A 21007-nucleotide genomic window follows, 5' to 3' on the forward strand; every position below is an offset into this window, starting at 1 on the left:
TTCTGGAGCAATATTGCCATAATTGGGCCCTGGCAGTAAATTTCCAAAAAACTAAAATCATGATTTTCCAAAAAAAAACCCAGATGTCAGAAACACAAATATAAATTCACCCTGAACAACACCTTAATTGAACACACAAAAAATTACACCTATCTTGGTCTGACCATATCTGCATCGGGAAACTTTAATATGGCAGTGAATGCACTCAAAGAAAAAGCCCGCAGAGCAATGTATGCAATAAAAATAAAATTATTCAAAATCAACATCCCAATTAGAATTTGGACTAAAATATTTGACAGTGTAATCCTACCAATAGCTCTTTATGGAAGTGAGGTTTGGGGGCCACTCAATAAACTGGACTTTAAAATGTGGGACAAACATCCAATTGAAGCCCTACATGCAGAATTCTGTCGGAAAATCCTACAAGTCCAGAGAAATACACCAACTAATGCATGTAGGGCAGAATTGGGCCGTTTTCCAGTAATAATGAAAATACAGAAAAGATCATTAAAATTTTGGCTACATCTGAATTCAAGTCCAAATTCAAGTCTGCAATTTAAATCACTTCAAACCCAAGAGCTGAGCCCAGAAACGAGCCCTCTTAGTCAGCTGGTGTTGGACCTCACCAACCAAGCTGACACCAGCACTGCTTCAAAAGAAAGAATTCCAATAAGCAAAATCATGAACCAATCAAAGGAATCATATTTACAACATTGGAAAAATGAAACAAAATCCCAAAGCCGACTAAATTGCTATCTGACCCTAAACAGAGAATATGAATTGGCTGATTATCTCTACTCTGTCAGAGATACGAAGCAGAGACAGATCCTTACCAAGTACAGGCTGAGTGACCACCGATTGGCAATAGAAACCGGCAGACATAAAAAGACATGGCTACCCAAAGAGGAGCATGTATGTGGTCACTGCATAACAGGGGAGGTAGAGACAGAGATGCACTTTCTCCTTTACTGTGATAAATATTCCTCACAAAGAGATTCATTATTCACAGAAATTACTAAACATATTCCAAATTTTTACAAATTGAACCCAGAGGAAAAACTAAGAATACTCATGGGCGAAGGAGCAATGGCTCCTCTTGCAGCCAAATATGTATTTTCCTGCCATAGCCTGAGGGACACTGAATAATAACATCTGCATAGTAAGCAGTAACTTAATTGTTATTGCTATTATTATTATTACTGTAATTATTATTATTTTTGTATTTAATTTTGTATTATTATTTACTACACTTTTATATTTTATATTTGCTATCATTTAGAATTTTGTTACAATGTATATTGTATACATTGTTGCTTTGGCAATATTGACACAATGTTTTTCATGCCAATAAAGCAGCTTGAATTTGAATTTGAATTTGAATTTGAGAGACAGAGAGAGAGATGAGAGAGAGAGATGAGAGAGAGATGAGAGAGAGAGACAGAGAGAGAGATGAGAGAGAGAGACAGAGCGCGAGAGAGACAGAGAGAGAGAGAGACAAAGCGCGAGAGAGACAGAGAAAGAAAGAGAGAGAGAGAGAGAGAGAGACAGAGAAAGAGAGAGAGAGAGAGAGAGAGAGAGAGAGAGACAGAGCGTGAGAGAGAGAGAGAGAGAGACAGAGCGTGAGAGAGAGAGACAGAGAGAGAGAGAGAGAGACAGAGAGAGAGAGAGCGTGAGAGAGAGAGATAGAGAGAGAGACAGAGAGAGAGAGACAGAGCAAGAGACAGAGACAAAGCACGAGAGAGAGAGAGAGAGAGAGAGAGAGAGAGAGAGAGGGAGAGAGAGAGAGACAGAGAGAGAGAGAGACAGAGAGAGAGAGAGAGAGAGACAGAGAGACAGAGCGTGAGAGAGAGAGACAGAGAGAGAGACAGAGCAAGAGACAGAGACAAAGCACGAGAGAGAGAGAGAGACAGAGAGAGAGAGCGTGAGAGAGAGAGGGAGAGAGAGAGAGAGAGAGACAGAGAGGGAGAGACACAGAGAGAGAGAGAGAGAGACAGAGAGAGAGGGAGAGAGAGACAGAGAGAGTGGGAGAGAGAGAAACAGAGAGAGAGAGAGAGAGACAGAGAGAGAGAGCGTGAGAGAGAGGGACAGAGAGAGAGACAGAGAGAGAGAGACAGAGAGAGAGCGCGAGCGCGAGAGAGAGAGAGGGACAGGGAGAGAGAGACAGAGAGAGAGCGTGAGAGAGAGAGAGAGAGAGAGATAGAGAGACAGAGACAGAGAGAGAGAGGTGTAGTAGTATATACCTCTGTAGTATTTGGGGTCAGTCTTCTCCAGCTCGGTGACAGCCTTAGCCAGGCTCTGGTCCAACCTCCTGACCAGGGTTACCGTAGCGGTGCGCTGAGACCAGCTCAGAGGGTCAGTGTGGGGCCAAGTCCTCACTGCTTCCTTCAACTCCGCTGGGGCCCAGAGAACAAGGACATGGAAAGAGATGTTTTTCAAAAGACATCTGTAATTATTAAGTGACTGAAGTCATCTTTGGCTCTCCTATCTACAATGTTGACACGCCCACAAGAACACAACAACAAACTTTGATCAACCATAAAGGTTTGTATTTCATATCGACAAAAATAATCACATATAATAATAATAATCACATATACTGTTTTCTTTCAAATCAACATGACACTGATGCCACATAGCCAATCAGACAGCCTGGGGTCCTGTGTGGCTCAGTCGGTAGAGCATGGCGCTTGGAACGCCAAGCGTCGTGGGTTCGATTCCCGCTGGGACCACCCATATGTAAAAGTAGTGGCCCCAGCCGACTTGTAAGTCGCTTTGGACAAAAGCGTCTGCTAAAATGGGATATATATATTTAAGAACTGTGCCTTGTTATGCGAGACACCGCAATAGCCGGAACGGGAAGCATTTGGTGCATGCTGACTTGCTGAGCCAGCAATAGCCTAACAAAACAACCACATACATAGACTACAATATAATGTCCAGACATGTATCAAAATAATCCACGTTTCCTCGACATACGGTGTATTCACTCGGATATTTGGGTTGTCCATGTGCGCACTTCCGTTGGACCTGACGAAGATCCTTGTGGATGGAAACGTCCTCATTAAAGGTGGTCATTAGGAGGATATACGATACACTGTATCAGATACAGCGTGCAGACCTTTCTGTTATCCCCCTCCATATAGAATGATACTAACCGCAGTGATAATAATGACGCTAGTATACAACTCACCCTGCAGGATGATGTACCCGACCACTCCGTCTAGGTTGATGTTACCGTGCTCTTGCTCCAGGAACGATGCGCTTTTGGCGAGGCTGGCTAGAATCACATCAATGACCTCCTCCTGCGCCGCATTGGTGGCGGAGAAAACAAGGACAAAAAACACCTCAACTACAAACCGAGCCATGTTCTGATATAAGGCTACTAAAAGTCGAGCAATAGCCGCCCAAGGCTAAACCCCAGACGGTTGACGCAGCGCATACACCTGATTTGCAAGAGTGATGTGCTTGTTTGGCGAAAACGAGCTGTCACGTGGCTCGATCGATTGAGAAGCTGGAAATTCCGTTTTATTAAATTAGGCTAATGCAATGTGTGCTAGTTGCCTTTCGTCCATATCGAAATGGTTTCTTCAAGGAATTTGATTCAATGCTTTGTAACTTCCTGGAGTAGCCAGAGCACATTCTAATCTGCCTGTGATGGAATTGGAAAATATCAAGTTATTATTGAGAGGGTGTAGAAAGTGTAAGAGAAAGAGAGAGAGAGAGAGAGAGTGTCAAGGATGAGTGTCTTTTGGTAGACACTCATCAGACGTGTTTAATTAAATTGATGTTTCTATAAATGTCGTACATTTGATGACAGAGATGAGGGGTGCAGGCATTCATAGTGTAAACCAAGACAGTTATTTTGTCCAATGTATAGCCTTGCCTACACCGAAAACCAGATAAGGGAAATTAATCGATCATGTCTGTGGTTTATGGCTACATGTAGTTACAGTCATATAGTTACATAGTACCTGTAGTTTAATAGAATATCTGTAGTTACAGTCACATAGTTACATAGTACCGGTAGTTTAATAGAGTCTCTGTAGTTACAGTCATATAGTTACATAGTACCTGTAGTTTAATAGAATATCTGTAGTTACAGTCATATAGTTACATAGTACCTGTAGTTTAATAGAATATCTGTAGTTACAGTCATATAGTTACATAGTACCTGTAGTTTAATAGAGTCTCTGTAGTTACAGTCACATAGTTACATAGTACCGGTAGTTTAATAGAGTCTCTGTAGTTACAGTCATATAGTTACATAGTACCTGTAGTTTAATAGAGTCTCTGTAGTTACAGTCACATAGTTACATAGTACCTGTAGTTTAATAGAGTCTCTGTAGTTACAGTCATATAGTTACATAGTACCTGTAGTTTAATAGAGTCTCTGTAGTTACAGTCATATAGTTACATAGTACCTGTAGTTTAATAGAGTCTCTGTAGTTACAGTCATATAGTTACATAGTACCTGTAGTTTAATAGAATATCTGTAGTTACAGTCATATAGTTACATAGTACCTGTAGTTTAATAGAATATCTGTAGTTACAGTCATATAGTTACATAGTACCTGTAGTTTAATAGAGTCTCTGTAGTTACAGTCACATAGTTACATAGTACCGGTAGTTTAATAGAGTCTCTGTAGTTACAGTCATATAGTTACATAGTACCTGTAGTTTAATAGAGTCTCTGTAGTTACAGTCACATAGTTACATAGTACCTGTAGTTTAATAGAGTCTCTGTAGTTACAGTCATATAGTTACATAGTACCTGTAGTTTAATAGAGTCTCTGTAGTTACAGTCACATAGTTACATAGTACCTGTAGTTTAATAGAGTCTCTGTAGTTACAGTCACATAGTTACATAGTACCTGTAGTTTAATAGAGTCTCTGTAGTTACATAGTACCTGTAGTTTAATAGAGTCTCTGTAGTTACAGTCACATAGTTACATAGTACCTGTAGTTTAATAGAGTCTCTGTAGTTACAGTCATATAGTTACATAGTACCTGTAGTTTAATAGAGTCTCTGTAGTTACAGTCACATAGTTATATAGTACCTGTAGTTTAATAGAGTCTCTGTAGTTACAGTCATATAGTTACATAGTACCTGTAGTTTAATAGAGTCTCTGTAGTTACAGTCACATAGTTACATAGTACCTGTAGTTTAATAGAGTCTCTGTAGTTACAGTCATATAGTTACATAGTACCTGTAGTTTAATAGAGTCTCTGTAGTTACAGTCACATAGTTACATAGTACCTGTAGTTTAATAGAGTCTCTGTAGTTACAGTCATATAGTTACATAGTACCTGTAGTTTAATAGAATCTCTGTAGTTACAGTCATATAGTTACATAGTACCTGTAGTTTAATAGAATCTCTATAGTACCTGTCTCTGTAGTTACATAGTACCGGTAGTTTAATAGAGTCTCTGTAGTTACATAGTACCGGTAGTTTAATAGAGTCTCTATAGTTACATAGTACCGGTAGTTTAATCGAGTCTCTGTAGTTACAGTAATTCATTGGACACTGTGCTATCTAACCTCCAAACGAGCTTCAATGCCATACAACACTCATTCCGTGGCCTCCAACTGCTCTTCAACGCTAGTAAAACCAAATGCATGCTTTTCAACCGTTCGCTGCCTGCACCCGCACGCCCGACTAGCATCACCACCCTGGATGGTTCCGACCTAGAATATGTGGACATCTATAAGTACCTAGGTGTCTGGCTAGACTGTAAACTCTCCTTCCAGACTCATATCAAACATCTCCAATCTAAAATCAAATCTAGAATCGGCTTTCTATTCCGCAACAAAGCCTCCTTCACTCACGCCGCCAAACTTACCCTAGTAAAACTGACTATCCTACCGATCCTCGACTTCGGCGATGTCATCTACAAAATAGCTTCCAATACTCTACTCAGCAAACTGGATGCAGTTTATCACAGTGCCATCCGTTTTGTTACTAAAGCACATTATACCACCCACCACTGCGACTTGTATGCTCTAGTCGGCTGGCCCTCGCTACATGTTCGTCGCCAGACCCACAGGCTACAGGTCATCTACAAGTCCATGCTAGGTAAAGCTCCACCTTATCTCAGTTCACTGGTCACGATGGCAACACCCACCCGTAGCACGCGCTCCAGCAGGTGTATCTCACTAATCATCCCTAAAGCCAACACCTCATTTGGCCGCCTTTCGTTCCAGTTCTCTGCTGCCTGTGACTGGAACTAATTGCAAAAATTGCTGAAGTTGGAGACTTTTATCTCCCTCACCAACTTTAAACATCTGCTATCTGAGCAGCTAACCGATCGCTGCAGCTGTACATAGTCTATCGGTAAATAGCCCGCCCAATTTTACCTACCTCATCCCCGTACTGTTTATATTTATTTACTTTTCTGCTCTTTTGCACATCAATATCTCTACCTGTACATGACCATCTGATCATTTATCACTCCAGTGTTAATCTGCAAAATTGTAATTATTTGCCTACCTCCTCATGCCTTTTGCACACAATGTATATAGACTTTTTTTTCCTACTGTGTTATTGACTTGTTAATTGTTTACTCCATGTGTAACTCTGTGTTGTCTGTTCACACTGCTATGCTTTATCTTGGCCAGGTCGCAGTTGCAAATGAGAACTTGTTCTCAACTGGCCTACCAGGTTAGATGAATGTGAAATAAAAATAAATATCATCACTGGTCGGTTACACTTTTAGAAAACAGGTATTCAAACAGGTTCTTCGACTGTCCCCATTTTGGGTTCCATGTACAACCCTCTTGGGAAACTTCAATATGTACACATGGTTCCTCTTTGCATTTAACTATATAAATTTACCAGTCAGAGGTCGTTTTTTTTTACGAGTTCCAAGTTGGCAGGAACGCACTGAAGTCGGAAGTCGGAGATTCACAGTTGTTTTGAACGCGGCACGAGTCCCGAAATGTAAAATACAATTATATGGGAAAACATTTCTTAAATGGAAGCAAACGGAACGTAACGGGGAGGGGGTATCTGATTTTGTGCATTAGAGACTGTCGTTTTAGTTGAACAAATGTTTGGTCTAATGATTCCACCGTAGGTGCACGGTACCTTTAAATTCCGGTTGAACCCCTCCTCCCCCGTCACGTCACACCAAGACACGTCATCAGTCACAACAAACATGGCGGATGCCGGTGCATCTATGACTCAAGCGACAATTTCACTGATAGGTTTCGCATTACTGGCAGGGTTTTACCTGACCACTTTAAATGCACTATGGACACTGGTCTCCGTTACTGTTACTGCCGTGTTGGTGTCCCAGTTATTGCGGAAGTTACGGAGAAGAGACGCGTTGACGGAGCTGCGTGTATGTGTGCTGGTTCTGGGGGATATCGGACGCAGCCCTCGCATGCAGTACCATGCCCTTTCACTCAGCAAACACGGCTACAGCGTAACGTTTGTTGGATTCCCTGGTAAATTAATAGATTGATTGTGTTATATGTACAAATAAGCATGGAGCTATAATTTCATTTGTGGCCTCCCTGCTGGCCGGGTCCCAGATGTGTTTGTGCTCTTGCCAACTCGAACCCTTCTGACTATTCTTCTCTACTGTGACATGTTGTGGTTATTGTCAGGTACCAAGCCTCATCAGGATGTGATTGGAGATGAGAGGATCACAATCATCCCAATCACAGAACTTAAAGGACTCCAAGGTACTGGAACTGATCTGGAAAGGAGTTTACAGCATTTACCATGACCGTATATTTATGCCATATTACTGTATATTTATACCATATTACTGTATATTTATACCATATTACTGTATATTTATACCATATTACCATATATTTATACCATATTACTGTATATTTATACCATATTACCATATATTTATACCATATTACCATATATTTATACCATATTACCGTATATTTATACCATATTACCATATATTTATACCATATTACCATATATTTATACCATATTACCATATATTTATACCATATATTTATACCATATTACCATATATTTATATCATATTACCATATATTTATACCATATTACCATATATTTATACCATATTACCATATATTTATACCATATTACCGTATATTTATACCATATTACCGTATATTTATACCATATTACCATATATTTATACCATATTACCATATATTTATACCATATTACCATATATTTATACCATATTACCATATATTTATATCATATTACCATATATTTATACCACATTACCATATATTTATGCCATATTACCGTATATTTATGCCATATTACCATATATTTATACCATATTACCATATATTTATACCATATATTTATGCCATATTACCGTATATTTTTACCATATTACCATATATATATACCATATTACCATATATTTATATCATATTACCGTATATTTATGCCATATTACCGTATATTTATACCATATTACCGTATATTTATACCATATTACCGTATATTCAAACCATATTACCATATATTTATACCATATTACCGTATATTTATACCATATTACCGTATATTTATTCATACCATATATATATATATATATACTATATTACTGTATATGTATACTATATTACAGTATATGTATACTATATTACAGTATATGTATACTATATTACTGTCTATGTATACTATATTACTGTATATGTATACTATATTACAGTATATGTATACTATATTACTGTATATGTATACTATATTACTGTATATGTATACTATATTACAGTATATGTATACTATATTACTGTATGTATACTATATTACAGTATCTGTATACTATATTACTGTATATGTATACTGTATTACTGTATATGTATACTATATTACTGTATATGTATACTATATTACTGTATATGTATACCATATTACAGTGTATTAATGCCATATTACTCTATATGTATACTATATTACTGTATATGTATACTATATTACTGTATATGTATACTATATTACTGTATATGTATACTATATTACTGTATATGTATACTATATTACTGTATATGTATACAATATTACTGTATATGTATACTATATTACAGTATCTGTATACTATATTACTGTATATGTATACTGTATTACTGTATATGTATACTATATTACTGTATATGTATACTATATTACTGTATATGTATACCATATTACTGTATATTTATTTATTCCATATTACCGAATATTTATTCCATTACTAATCCCTGGTTGTATAACAGTAGTTAGGTCCTGAATCTATGCCATAATATAGCCTGGTTCTGAGAGCCACTACCAGAGAGCACTGAGACGAAAATCATCTGTCTGTCTGTTTCCAGTGGGTCCTAGGATGGTGAGCTATGTTACCAAGGTGATTCTCCAGTCCCTGCAGCTTCTCCTGGTGTTATTGAAGACTGATGTCCAGTCCCATATTCTCATGCAGGTATAGTTCCACAATACACGCTGCTGTGTGTGTCCCCTATATTCTCATGCAGGTATAGTTCTACAATACACGCTGCTCTGTGTGTGTGTCCTATATTCTCATGCAGGTATAGTTCTACAATACACGCTGCTCTGTGTGTGTGTCCTATATTCTCATGCAGGTATAGTTCTACAATACACGCTGCTCTGTGTGTGTCCTATATTCTCATGCAGGTATAGTTCTACAATACACGCTGCTGTGTGTGTCCCCTATATTCTCATGCAGGTATAGTTCTACAATACACGCTGCTGTGTGTGTCCCCTATATTCTCATGCAGGTATAGTTCTACAATACACACTGCTGTGTGTGTCGCCTATATTCTGTTAGGATGCTGTTTGTGTCCTGAGACATCTACAGATACTGCTGTGATTTCCCCCCAAAACAACTGGTAGGATGCTGTTAATGTGTTTTGCTTTAGTAAAGGGTGAATTTAATGTTGGTTTTAGTGTTTAGTGTTTATTAAGGACCTGACCTGCCATTCTATTCTATTCATTCTATTCTGTTCTATTGTGTTCTACTTATTTAAATTCTATTCTACTTCTATTCTTATTCTATTCATTCTGTTCTGTTCTATTGTATTCTATCCTACTTCTTTAAATTCCATTCATTCTGTTCTGTTCAATTATATTCTATCCTACTTCTTTAAATTCTATTCATTCTATTCTGTTCTATTGTGTTCTATCCTACTTATTTAAATTATATTCTACTTCTATTCTTATTCTATTCATTCTATTCTGTTCAGTTGTACTTGCCTCCTCCCCCAGAATCCTCCAGGACTGCCCAGTATAGTGGTGACGTGGCTGGTGTGTTATTGACCTCTTCCTCCCCCAGAATCCTCCAGGACTGCCCAGTATAGTGGTGACGTGGCTGGTGTGTTATTGACCTCTTCCTCCCCCAGAATCCTCCAGGACTGCCCAGTATAGTGGTGACGTGGCTGGTGTGTTATTGACCTCTTCCTCCCCCAGAATCCTCCAGGACTGCCCAGTATAGTGGTGACGTGGCTGGTGTGTTATTGACCTCCTCCTCCCCCAGAATCCTCCAGGACTGCCCAGTATAGTGGTGACGTGGCTGGTGTGTGGTCTGAGAGGATCCAGGTTCATCATTGACTGGCACAACTACGGCTACACCATCATGGCCCTCTCGCACGGCCCTGACCACCCCATCGTCAGGCTGGCACAGTGGTCAGTAACATCACCATGGCTGAGTCCCAAATAGATCCCTATTCCATACAGAGCATCTGGAAAGTATTCAGACCCCTTCCCCTTCTCCACATTTTGTTACATTACAGCCTTATTCTAAACTGGATTAAACACAATACCCCATAATGACATCACAATACCCCATAATGACATCACAATACCCCATAATGGCATCTCAATACCCCATAACGACAAAGCAAAAATCGTTTTTGGGAAAATGTTGCAAATGTACAAACAAACAAAATGTATTTACATCAGTATTCAGACCCTTTGCTATGAGACTTGAATTTTAGATCAGGTGAATCCTGCTTCCATTGATCATCCTTCAGATGTTTCTACAACTTGATTGGAGTCCACTTGTGGTAAATTCAATTGATTGGACATGATTTGGAAAGGCACACACCTGTCTATACAAGGTCCAACAGTTGACAGTGCATGTCAGAGCAAAAACCAAGTCTTGTTGTGGTAGAGGGAATTGTCCGTAGAGCTCTGAGACATGATTGTGTCGAGGCACCGATCTGGGGAAGGGTACCATGTCTGCAGCATTGAAGGTCCCCAAGAACACAGTGGCCTCCATCATTCTTAGTGGAAGATGTTTGGAACAACCAAAACTCTTCCTAGAGCTGGACACACGACCAAACTGAGCAATCAGGGGAGAAGGGCCCTGGTCATCGAGGTGACCAAGAACCCGATGGTCACTCTGACAGAGCTCTAGAGTTCCTCTGTGGAAATTGGACACCCTTCCAGAAGGACAACCATCTCTGTAACAAATGTGGAAAAAGTCAAGGGGTCTGAATACTTTCTGAATGTATCTACAGCTTTGCATGAACATGGTCTTCTTCAGTGGGAACTAAACGGGCAGATCCAGGAGGGACCTACCTGAATTTGTCCAATAAATTGTTGCAGACTGTTTAGCTACGGTGTGCATTAATGAATAGGACCCATGTTCCTGTCTCTGGCAGGTATGAGCAGTTGTTTGGGCGACTCTCCAGCCATAACCTTTGTGTCACCAACGCTATGAAGGAAGACCTCCAGAACAACTGGAACATCAGGTAAGGAGTGTTTTACTGTCAACATCCGTCTGTCAATCAATCCATCCGTAGATAGATAGACGACGGACGGACATACAGACAGACATCGATAGAGACGGACGGAACGACAGACACAGATAGACGGATGGAGAGACAGACAGATAGACGGACGGAGAGACAGACAGATAGACGGACGGAGGGACAGACAGATGCAGTGGGGAGTCTGAATCTATCCCCCCTATCCCTATCTCTTCCCCTTGGTCATGACTAACCCCTTGGCCATCATGACTAACCCCTTGGCCATCATGACTAACCTCTTGGCCATGACTAATCCCTTGGCCATGACTAATCCTTGGTCATGACTAACCCCTTGGCCATGACTAACCCCTTGGTCATGACTAACCCCTTGGCCATGACTAATCCCTTGGTCATGACTAACCCCTTGTCATGACCAATCCCTTGGTCATCATGACTAACCCCTTGGCCATGACTAACCCCTTGGTCATGACTAATCCCTTGGTCATCATGACTAACCCCTTGGCCATCATGACTAACCCCTTGGCCATGACTAACCCCTTGGTCATGACTAACCCCTTGGTCATGACTAACCCATTGGCCATCATGACTAACCCCTTGGTCATGACTAACCCCTTGGTCATGACTAATCCCTTGGTCATGACTAACCCCTTGGTCATCATGACTAACCCCTTGGTCATGACTAACCCCTTGGTCTTAACTAATCCCTTGGCCATGACTAATCCCTTGGTCATGACTAACCCCTTGGCCATGACTAATCCCTTGGCCATGACTAACCCCTTGGTCTTAACTAATCCCTTGGCCATGACTAACCCCTTGGTCATGACTAACCCCTTGGTCATCATGACTAATCCCTTGGTCATGACTAACCCCTTGGTCATGACTAACTAATCCCTTGGCCATGACTAACCCCTTGGTCATGACTAACCCCTTGGCCATCATGACTAACCCCCCATGGTCATGACTAATCCCTTGGCCATGACTAACCCCTTGGTCCATGACTAACCCTTCATGACTAAACCCTTGGCCATGACTAACCCCTTGGCCATGACTAACCCTTGGCCATCATCCATGACTAACCCCTTGGCCATGACTAAACCCTTGGCCATGACTAACCCCTTGGCCATCATGACTAACCCCTTGGCCATGACTAACCCCTTGGCCATGACTAACCCTTGGCCATGACTAACCCCTTGGCCATGACTAACCCCTTGGTCATCATGACTAACCCCTTGGCCCCCTTGGACTAACCCATGACTAAGCCCTTGTCCATGACTCCTCCCATTGGCATGACTAACCCATTGGTCATGACTAACCCCTTGGCCTAACCCCTTGGCGACCACATTATCCTAACCTTGGCCATGACTAACCCTTGGTCATGACTAACCCTTGGCCACCTGACTAAACCCATGGCCATGACTTATCCCCTTGGTCCATGACTAACCCCTTGGTCATCATGACTATCCCCTCCCCATGATAACCCCGACCACATGGCCATGACTAATGACTAACCCCTTGGTCATGATGATCTAATCCCTTGGTCATGACTAAAACCTTGGTCTTATGACTCCTCCATGACTAACCCATTGTATGGCCACCTGTCTAATCCCCTTGGTCATCATGACTAACCCCTTGGTCATGACTAACCCTTATCATCCATGACTAACCCCACATTCATGACTAACCCCTTGTCATGACTAATCCCTTGGCCATGACTAATCCCTTGGTCATGACTAACCCCTTGGTCACCTGACTAATCCCTTGGCCATGACTAACCCCTTGGTCATGACTAACCCCTTGGGCCATGACTAATCCTTGGTCATGACTAACCCCTTGGTCATGACTAAGCCCCTTGTCATTACTAACCCTATTGGCGACCATGATTATCCTCCTTGGCCATGGTCATGACTAATCCCTTGGTCATGACTAACCCCTTGGTCTTATCCTCCTCCATGACTAACCCCTTGGCCATGACTAACCCCGACCTAATGTCTTATTGTCATGACTAACCACTTGGTCTTGATCCCCTTCCATGACTAACCCTTGGCCATGACTTAACCCCTTCCTCATGACTAACCCCTTGTCATGACAAGCCACCCTTGGTCATGACTATTGGTCATGACCACATTGTATGACAAGCCACCTGTCTTATCCTCCTCCTATAGGGACCACCTGTCTTATCCTCCTCCTTGGCCATATGACAAGCCACCTGTCTTATCCTCCACCTATAGGGCGACCACCTTGGCTGTCTTATCCTCCTCCTATAGGGCTAACCCATTGTATGACAAGCCACCTGTCTTATCCTCCTCCTATGGCCACCTGTCTTAACCCCTTAGGGGCACATTGTATGACAAGCCACCTGTCTTATCCTCCCTTGGTATGACTAACCCCTGTCTTATCCTCCTATAACCACATTGTATGACAAGCCACCTGTCTTATCCTCCTAAGGGCTGTCTTATCCTCCTCCTATAGGGCGACCACATTGTATGACAAGCCACCCTTACCTAGGGCGACCACCTGTCTTATCCTCCTCCTATAGGGCGACCACCTGTCTTATGACAAGCCACCTGTCTTATCCTCCTCCTATAGGGGACCACATTGTATGACAAGCCACCTGTCTTATCCTCCTCCCTACCACATTGTATGACAAGCCACCTGTCTTATCCTCCTCCTATAGGGCGACCACATTGTATGACAAGCCACCTGTCTTATCCTCCTCCATTGTATGACAAGCCACCTGTCTTATCCTCCTCCTATAGGGCGACCACATTGTATGACAAGCCACCTGTCTTATCCTCCTATAGGGCGACCACATTGTATGACAAGCCACCCTTATCCTCCTCCTATAGGGCGACCACATTGTATGACAAGCCACCTGCTGTTCATGAGGCTGAACACATTGTATGACAACAGTCTTATCCTTATGACACAATGTAGCCCTCCTATGAGGGCATGACCACCTGTCTTATCCTCCTCCTATAGGGCGACCACATTGTATGAGCCACCTGTCTTATCCTCCTATGGCGACCACTGACAAGCCACCTGTATCCTCCTCCTTGTTACCCACCCTAGAGGCGACCACATTGTATGACAAGCCACCTGTCTTATCCTCCACCTATAGGGCATGACCACCTGTCTTATCCTCCTCTGGCCCTATAGGGCGACCACATTGTATGACAAGCCACCTGTCTTATCCTCCTCCCTTAGGGCCATGTATGACTAACCACCTGTCTTATCCTCCTCCTATAGGGGCTTTACCACCTTGGTCTTATCCTCCTCCTATAGGGCGACCACATTGTATGACAAGCCACCTGCCTTGACTAGCCAGTTATCCTCCTATAGGGCCGACCACATTGTATGACAAGCCACCTGTCTTATCCTCCTCCTGGCCTGACTGCGACCACATTGTATGACAAGCCACCTGTCTTATCCTCCTCCTATGGAGCGACCACATTGTATGTACCACATTGTATGACAACAGCCACCTCTTATCTTCTCCTATAGGGACAGGGCCTGTCTTATCCTTGGTTCTGGAGGGCGACACACATTGTATCTTATCCTCCTCCTATGGTTCTGGAGGAACCAGGGCCTGTCTTATCCTCCTCCTATAGGGAACACATTGTATGACAAGCCACCTGTCTTATCCTCTGTTCCTTAGAGGCAGGGCCACCTGTCTTATCCTCCTCCTATTGGGAGGAACACAGGGCCTGTACTACAAGTTATCCTCCTCCTGGAGGAACACAGGGCCTGTACTACAGTTATCCTCTTGGTTCTGGAAGAACACAGGGCCTGTCTTATCCTCTTGGTCCTGGAGGAACACACCTCACTGACAAGCCAGTTATCCTCTTGGTTCCTGGAGGAACACAGGGCCTGTACTACAGTTATCCTCTTGGTTCTGGAGGAACACAGGGCCTGTACAACAGTTATCCTCTTGGTTCTGGAGGAACACAGGGCCTGTGGAGGAACACAGGGCCTGTACAACAGTTATCCTCTTGGTTCTGGAGGAACACAGGGCCTGTTGGTTCTGGAGGAACACAGGGCCTGTACTATAGTTATCCTCTTGGTTCTTCCTGGAGGAACACAGGGCCTGTACTACAGTTATCCTCTTGGTTCTGGAGGAACACAGGGCCTGTACTACAGTTATCCTCTTGGTTCTGGAGGAACACAGGGCCTGTACTACTATAGTTATCCTCTTGGTTCTGGAGGAACACAGGGCCTGTACTACAGTTATCCTCTTGGTTCCTGGAGGAACACAGGGCCTGTACTATAGTTATCCTATTGGTTCTTGGAGGAACACAGGGCCTGTACTACAGTTATCCTCTTGGTTCTTGAGGAACACAGGGCCTGTACTACAGTTATCCTCTTGGTTCTGGAGGAACACAGGGCCTGTACTACAGTTATCCTCTTGGTTCTTGGGGAACACAGGGCCTGTACTACAGTTATCCTCTTGGTTCTTGAGGAACACAGGGCCTGTACTACAGTTATCCTCTTGGTTCTTGAATTGGTTCTGGTGGAACACAGGGCCTGTACTACAGTTATCCTCTTGGTTCTGGAGGAACACAGGGCCTGTACTACAGTTATCCTCTTGGTTCTGGAGGAACACAGGGCCTGTACTACAGTTATCCTCTTGGTTCTGGAGGAACACAGGGCCTGTACTACAGTTATCCTCTTGGTTCTGGAGGAACACAGGGCCTGTACTACAGTTATCCTCTTGGTTCTTGAGGAACACAGGGCCTGTACTATAGTTATCCTCTTGGTTCTTGAGGAACACAGGGCCTGTACTATAGTTATCCTCTTGGTTCTTGGAGGAACACAGGGCCTGTACTACAGTTATCCTCTTGGTTCTGGAGGAACACAGGGCCTGTACTATAGTTATCCTCTTGGTTCTTGGAGGAACACAGGGCCTGTACTACAGTTATCCTCTTGGTTCTGGAGGAACACAGGGCCTGTCTTATTATCCTCTTGGTTCTGGAGGAACACAGGGCCTGTACTATAGTTATCCTCTTGGTTCTTGAGGAACACAGGGCCTGTACTACAGTTATGAGGAACACAGGGCCTGTACTATAGTTATCCCTTGGTTCTGAGGAACACAGGGGCCTGTATTGGTTATTGAGTCCTGAGGAAGTTACTCTTGGTTCTTGACCTGGGTTATCCTCCTGTACCTAGTTATCCTCTTGGTTCTGGAGGAACACAGGGCCTGACTACAGTTATCCTCTTGGTTCTGGAGGAACACAGGGCCTGTACTAGTTATCCTCTTGGTTCTTGAGGAACACAGGGCCTGTACTACAGTTATCCTCTTGGTTCTTGGAGGAACACAGGGCCTGTACTACAGTTATCCTCTTGGTTCTGGAGGAACACAGGGCCTCTACTATAGTTATCCTCTTGGTTCTGGAGAACATGTTCAGGGCCTGTACCAATCCTCTTGGTTCTGGAGGTTACAGGGCCTGGTGATGAGTCTTGGTTCAGAAACAGGGCCTGTATACATAAGTTATGAGGGCCTGTACCCCATTATCCTCTTGGTTCTGGAGGAGGGCCTGTACTCAGTTATCCTCTTGGTTCTGGAGGAACACAGGGCCTGTACTACAGTTATCCTCTTGGTTCTAGAGGAACACAGGGCCTGTACTAGGGCCAGTTATCCTCTTGGTTCTGGAGGAACAGGGCCTGTTTTCAGGGCCTGTACTAGACAGTTACCTCTTGGTTCTTGGAGGAACACAGGGCCTGTACTAAAGTTATCCTCTTGGTTCTGGAGGAACACAGGGCCTGTACTACAGTTATCCTGTTTGGTTCTGGAGGAACACAGGGCCTGTACTACAGTTATCCTCTTGGTTCTGGAGGAACACAGGGCCTGTACTACAGTTATCCTCTTGGTTGGAGGACACAGGGTCATACTACAGTTATCCTCTTGGGAGGAACACAGGGCCTGTACTACATTCTATCCTCTTGGTTCTGGAGGATCACAGGGCCAGATTACAGTTTCTCTTGGTTCTGGAGGAACACAGGGCCTGTACTACAGATTACATTCTGTTAGGAGTTGGTTCAGATGGGGAACACAGGGCCAGATTACATTCTGTTAGGAGTCTTGGTTCTGGAGGAACACAGGGCCAGATTACAGTTATTCTCTTGGAGTCAGGTCAGAATGGGGGTCAGACTAGGGCCTGATTACATTCAGTTATCCTCTTGGTTCTTGGGGATCAGACAGGGCCAGATTACATTCTGTTGGAGTCTTGGAGGTCACATGGGGGTCATCCTCTTGGTTCTAGAGCCAGATTACTACAGTTAGGAGTCTTGGTTCTGGAGGAACACAGAGCCAGATTACATTCTGTTAGGAGTCAGGTTATCCTGGGGTTCTGGAGGAACACAGGGCCAGATTACATTCTGTTAGGAGTCAGGTCAGAATGGGGTTCAGAGTAGAGCCAGGGATTACAGTTATCTGTTGGTTCAGGAGGAACATGGGGGCCTGTACTACAGATTATTCTGTTGGTTCAGGAGGAACACAGGGATCTGTACTAGAGCCAGTTATCCATTGGTTGTTGAGGAACACAGGGCCTGTACTACAGTTATCCTCTTGGTTCTGGGGAACACAGGGCCAGATTACATATCTCTTGGTTCTGGAGGAACATGGGGGCCTGTACTAGAGCCAGATTATTCTGTTGGTTCAGGAGGAATGGGGGTCCTGTAGAGCCAGATTACATCCTGTTAGGAGTCAGGTCAGGATGGAGGAACACAGGGCCAGATTACATTCTGTTAGGAGTCAGGTCTTGGATGGGGAACACAGGGCCAGATTACATTCTGTTATCCTCTTGGTTCTGGAGGAACACAGGGCCAGTATTACATATCTGTTGGTTCTTGGAGGAATGGGGCCTGTACTAGAGCCAGATTACATCCTGTTGGTTCTGGAGGAATGGGGGCCTGACTAGAGCCAGATTACATCCTCTTGGTTCTTGAGGTCAGGATGGGGCCTGTACTAGCCAGATTATCCTCTTGGAGTCAGTTTATATTGGGGATAAAGAACTATCATAAATATTACATTCTGTTACACGAGTCATAGACATGTCATAACCAGTTATAACATTCTGTTACAGTCAGGTCAGGACCTGGGATGAGACAGAGCCAGATTACATTCTGTTAGGAGTCAGGTCGATGGGGTCAGTGACCAGATTTCTGTGACTTTGAGTCAGGTCGACCTGGGGGATCAGCAGCACCAGCTGGACATTCTGTTCAGTACCCCAGGTCAGGCACAGGGGTCAAATGGCCAGATTACATTCTGTAGGGCCATAGGGCTTTTATTCAGTTTAAGTGGAAAGTTTTTCTGGATTTTTCCCCAATCTAAATAGTTTTTCTTACATTCTGTTAGGAGTCAGTTCTAGAATGGGGTCAAACATCCTGAGCCAGTTTACATTCTGTTAGGAGTCAGGTCAGAATGGGGATCAGACTAGAGCCAGATTACATTCTGTTAGGAGTCAGGTCAGATGGGGGTCAGACTAGAGCCAGATTACATTCTGTTAGGAGTCAGGTCAGAATGGGGGTCAGACTAGAGCCAGATTACATTCTGTTAGGAGTCAGGTCAGGATGGGGATCAGACTAGAGCCAGATTACATTCTGTTAGGAGTCAGGTCAGGATGGGGGTCAGACTAGAGCCAGATTACATTCTGTTAGGAGTCAGGTCAGGATGGGGGTCAGACTAGAGCCAGATTACATTCTGTTAGGAGTCAGGTCAGAATGGGGGTCAGAATAGAGCCAGATTACATTCTGTTAGGAGTCAGGTCAGATGGGGTCAGAATAGAGCCAGATTACATTCTGTTAGGAGTCAGGTCAGAATGGGGGTCAGACTAGAGCCAGATTACATTCTGTTAGGAGTCAGGTCAGATTGGGGTCAGACTAGAGCCAGATTACATTCTGTTAGGAGTCAGGTCAGAATGGGGATCAGACTAGAGCCAGATTACATTCTGTTAGGAGTCAGGTCAGATGGGGATCAGAGTAGAGCCAGATTACATTCTGTTAGGAGTCAGGTCAGAATGGGGATCAGACTAGAGCCAGATTACATTCTGTTAGGAGTCAGGTCAGGATGGGGGTCAGACTAGAGCCAGATTACATTCTGTTAGGAGTCAGGTCAGAATGGGGATCAAACTAGAGCCAGATTACATTCTGTTAGGAGTCAGGTCAGGATGGGGGTCAGACTAGAGCCAGATTACATTCTGTTAGGAGTCAGGTCAGGATGGGGGTCAAACTAGAGCCAGATTACATTCTGTTAGGAGTCAGGTCAGGATGGGGGTCAGAATAGAGCCAGATTACATTCTGTTAGGAGTCAGGTCAGATGGGGGTCAGACTAGAGCCAGATTACATTCTGTTAGGAGTCAGGTCAGAATGGGGTCAAACTAGAGCCAGATTACATTCTGTTAGGAGTCAGGTCAGAATGGGGGTCAGACTAGAGCCAGATTACATTCTGTTAGGAGTCAGGTCAGGATGGGGATCAAACTAGAGCCAGATTACATTCTGTTAGGAGTCAGGTCAGAATGGGGATCAAACTAGAGCCAGATTACATTCTGTTAGGAGTCAGGTCAGAATGGGGATCAGACTAGAGCCAGATTACATTCTGTTAGGAGTCAGGTCAGGATGGGGGTCAAACTAGAGCCAGATTACATTCTGTTAGGAGTCAGGTCAGGATGGGGGTCAGACTAGAGCCAGATTACATTCTGTTAGGAGTCAGGTCAGGATGGGGATCAAACTAGAGCCAGATTACATTCTGTTAGGAGTCAGGTCAGATGGGGATCAAGACTAGAGCCAGATTACATTCTGTTCGGAGTCAGGTCAGGATGGGGGTCAGACTAGAGCCAGATTACATTCTGTTAGGAGTCAGGTCAGGATGGGGGTCAGACTAGAGCCAGATTACATTCTGTTAGGAGTCAGGTCAGAATGGGGGTCAGACTAGAGCCAGATTACATTCTGTTAGGAGTCAGGTCAGGATGGGGGTCAGACTAGAGCCAGATTACATTCTGTTAGGAGTCAGGTCAGGATGGGGGTCAGACTAGAGCCAGATTACATTCTGTTAGGAGTCAGGTCAGGATGGGGTCAGACTAGAGCCAGATTACATTCTGTTAGGAGTCAGGTCAGAATGGGGGTCAAACTAGAGCCAGATTACATTCTGTTAGGAGTCAGGTCAGAATGGGGGTCAGACTAGAGCCAGATTACATTCTGTTAGGAGTCAGGTCAGGATGGGGATCAGACTAGAGCCAGATTACATTCTGTTAGGAGTCAGGTCAGGATGGGGATCAAACTAGAGCCAGATTACAT

At 43.5% G+C, this 21007-nt stretch overlaps 2 protein-coding genes and 1 non-coding gene across 3 annotated transcripts in view; 2 read left to right on the forward strand and 1 right to left on the reverse strand.

The window, feature by feature from the left end:
* cunh16orf89 (chromosome unknown C16orf89 homolog) overlaps positions 1-3599 on the reverse strand; it is a 10984-nt gene extending 7385 nt beyond the window's left edge. Inside the window, exons 1-2 of the mRNA XM_064958281.1 lie at positions 3191-3599; positions 2241-2393 (exon numbers count right to left, since the gene is read on the reverse strand). Of these exons, the coding sequence (XP_064814353.1) occupies positions 2241-2393; positions 3191-3365 (328 nt within the window). The 5' untranslated portion in view covers positions 3366-3599. The remainder of the gene's footprint in view (positions 1-2240; positions 2394-3190) is intronic.
* trnap-ugg (transfer RNA proline (anticodon UGG)) lies at positions 2654-2729 on the forward strand. Its single transcript has one exon. It is a non-coding gene; the product is annotated as a tRNA-Pro (tRNA).
* Positions 3600-7111: 3512 nt separating the features above from the next.
* Positions 7112-21007, forward strand: part of alg1 (ALG1 chitobiosyldiphosphodolichol beta-mannosyltransferase) — a 46238-nt gene continuing 32342 nt past the window's right edge. Inside the window, exons 1-6 of the mRNA XM_064958278.1 lie at positions 7112-7447; positions 7610-7687; positions 9308-9411; positions 10483-10631; positions 11612-11701; positions 14566-14617. Coding sequence (XP_064814350.1) covers positions 7156-7447; positions 7610-7687; positions 9308-9411; positions 10483-10631; positions 11612-11701; positions 14566-14617 — 765 coding nt within the window. The 5' untranslated portion in view covers positions 7112-7155. The remainder of the gene's footprint in view (positions 7448-7609; positions 7688-9307; positions 9412-10482; positions 10632-11611; positions 11702-14565; positions 14618-21007) is intronic.

Source organism: Oncorhynchus masou, unplaced genomic scaffold (assembly GCF_036934945.1).
Source record: "Oncorhynchus masou masou isolate Uvic2021 unplaced genomic scaffold, UVic_Omas_1.1 unplaced_scaffold_1200, whole genome shotgun sequence".
Taxonomy (NCBI): Eukaryota; Metazoa; Chordata; class Actinopteri; order Salmoniformes; family Salmonidae; genus Oncorhynchus; species Oncorhynchus masou.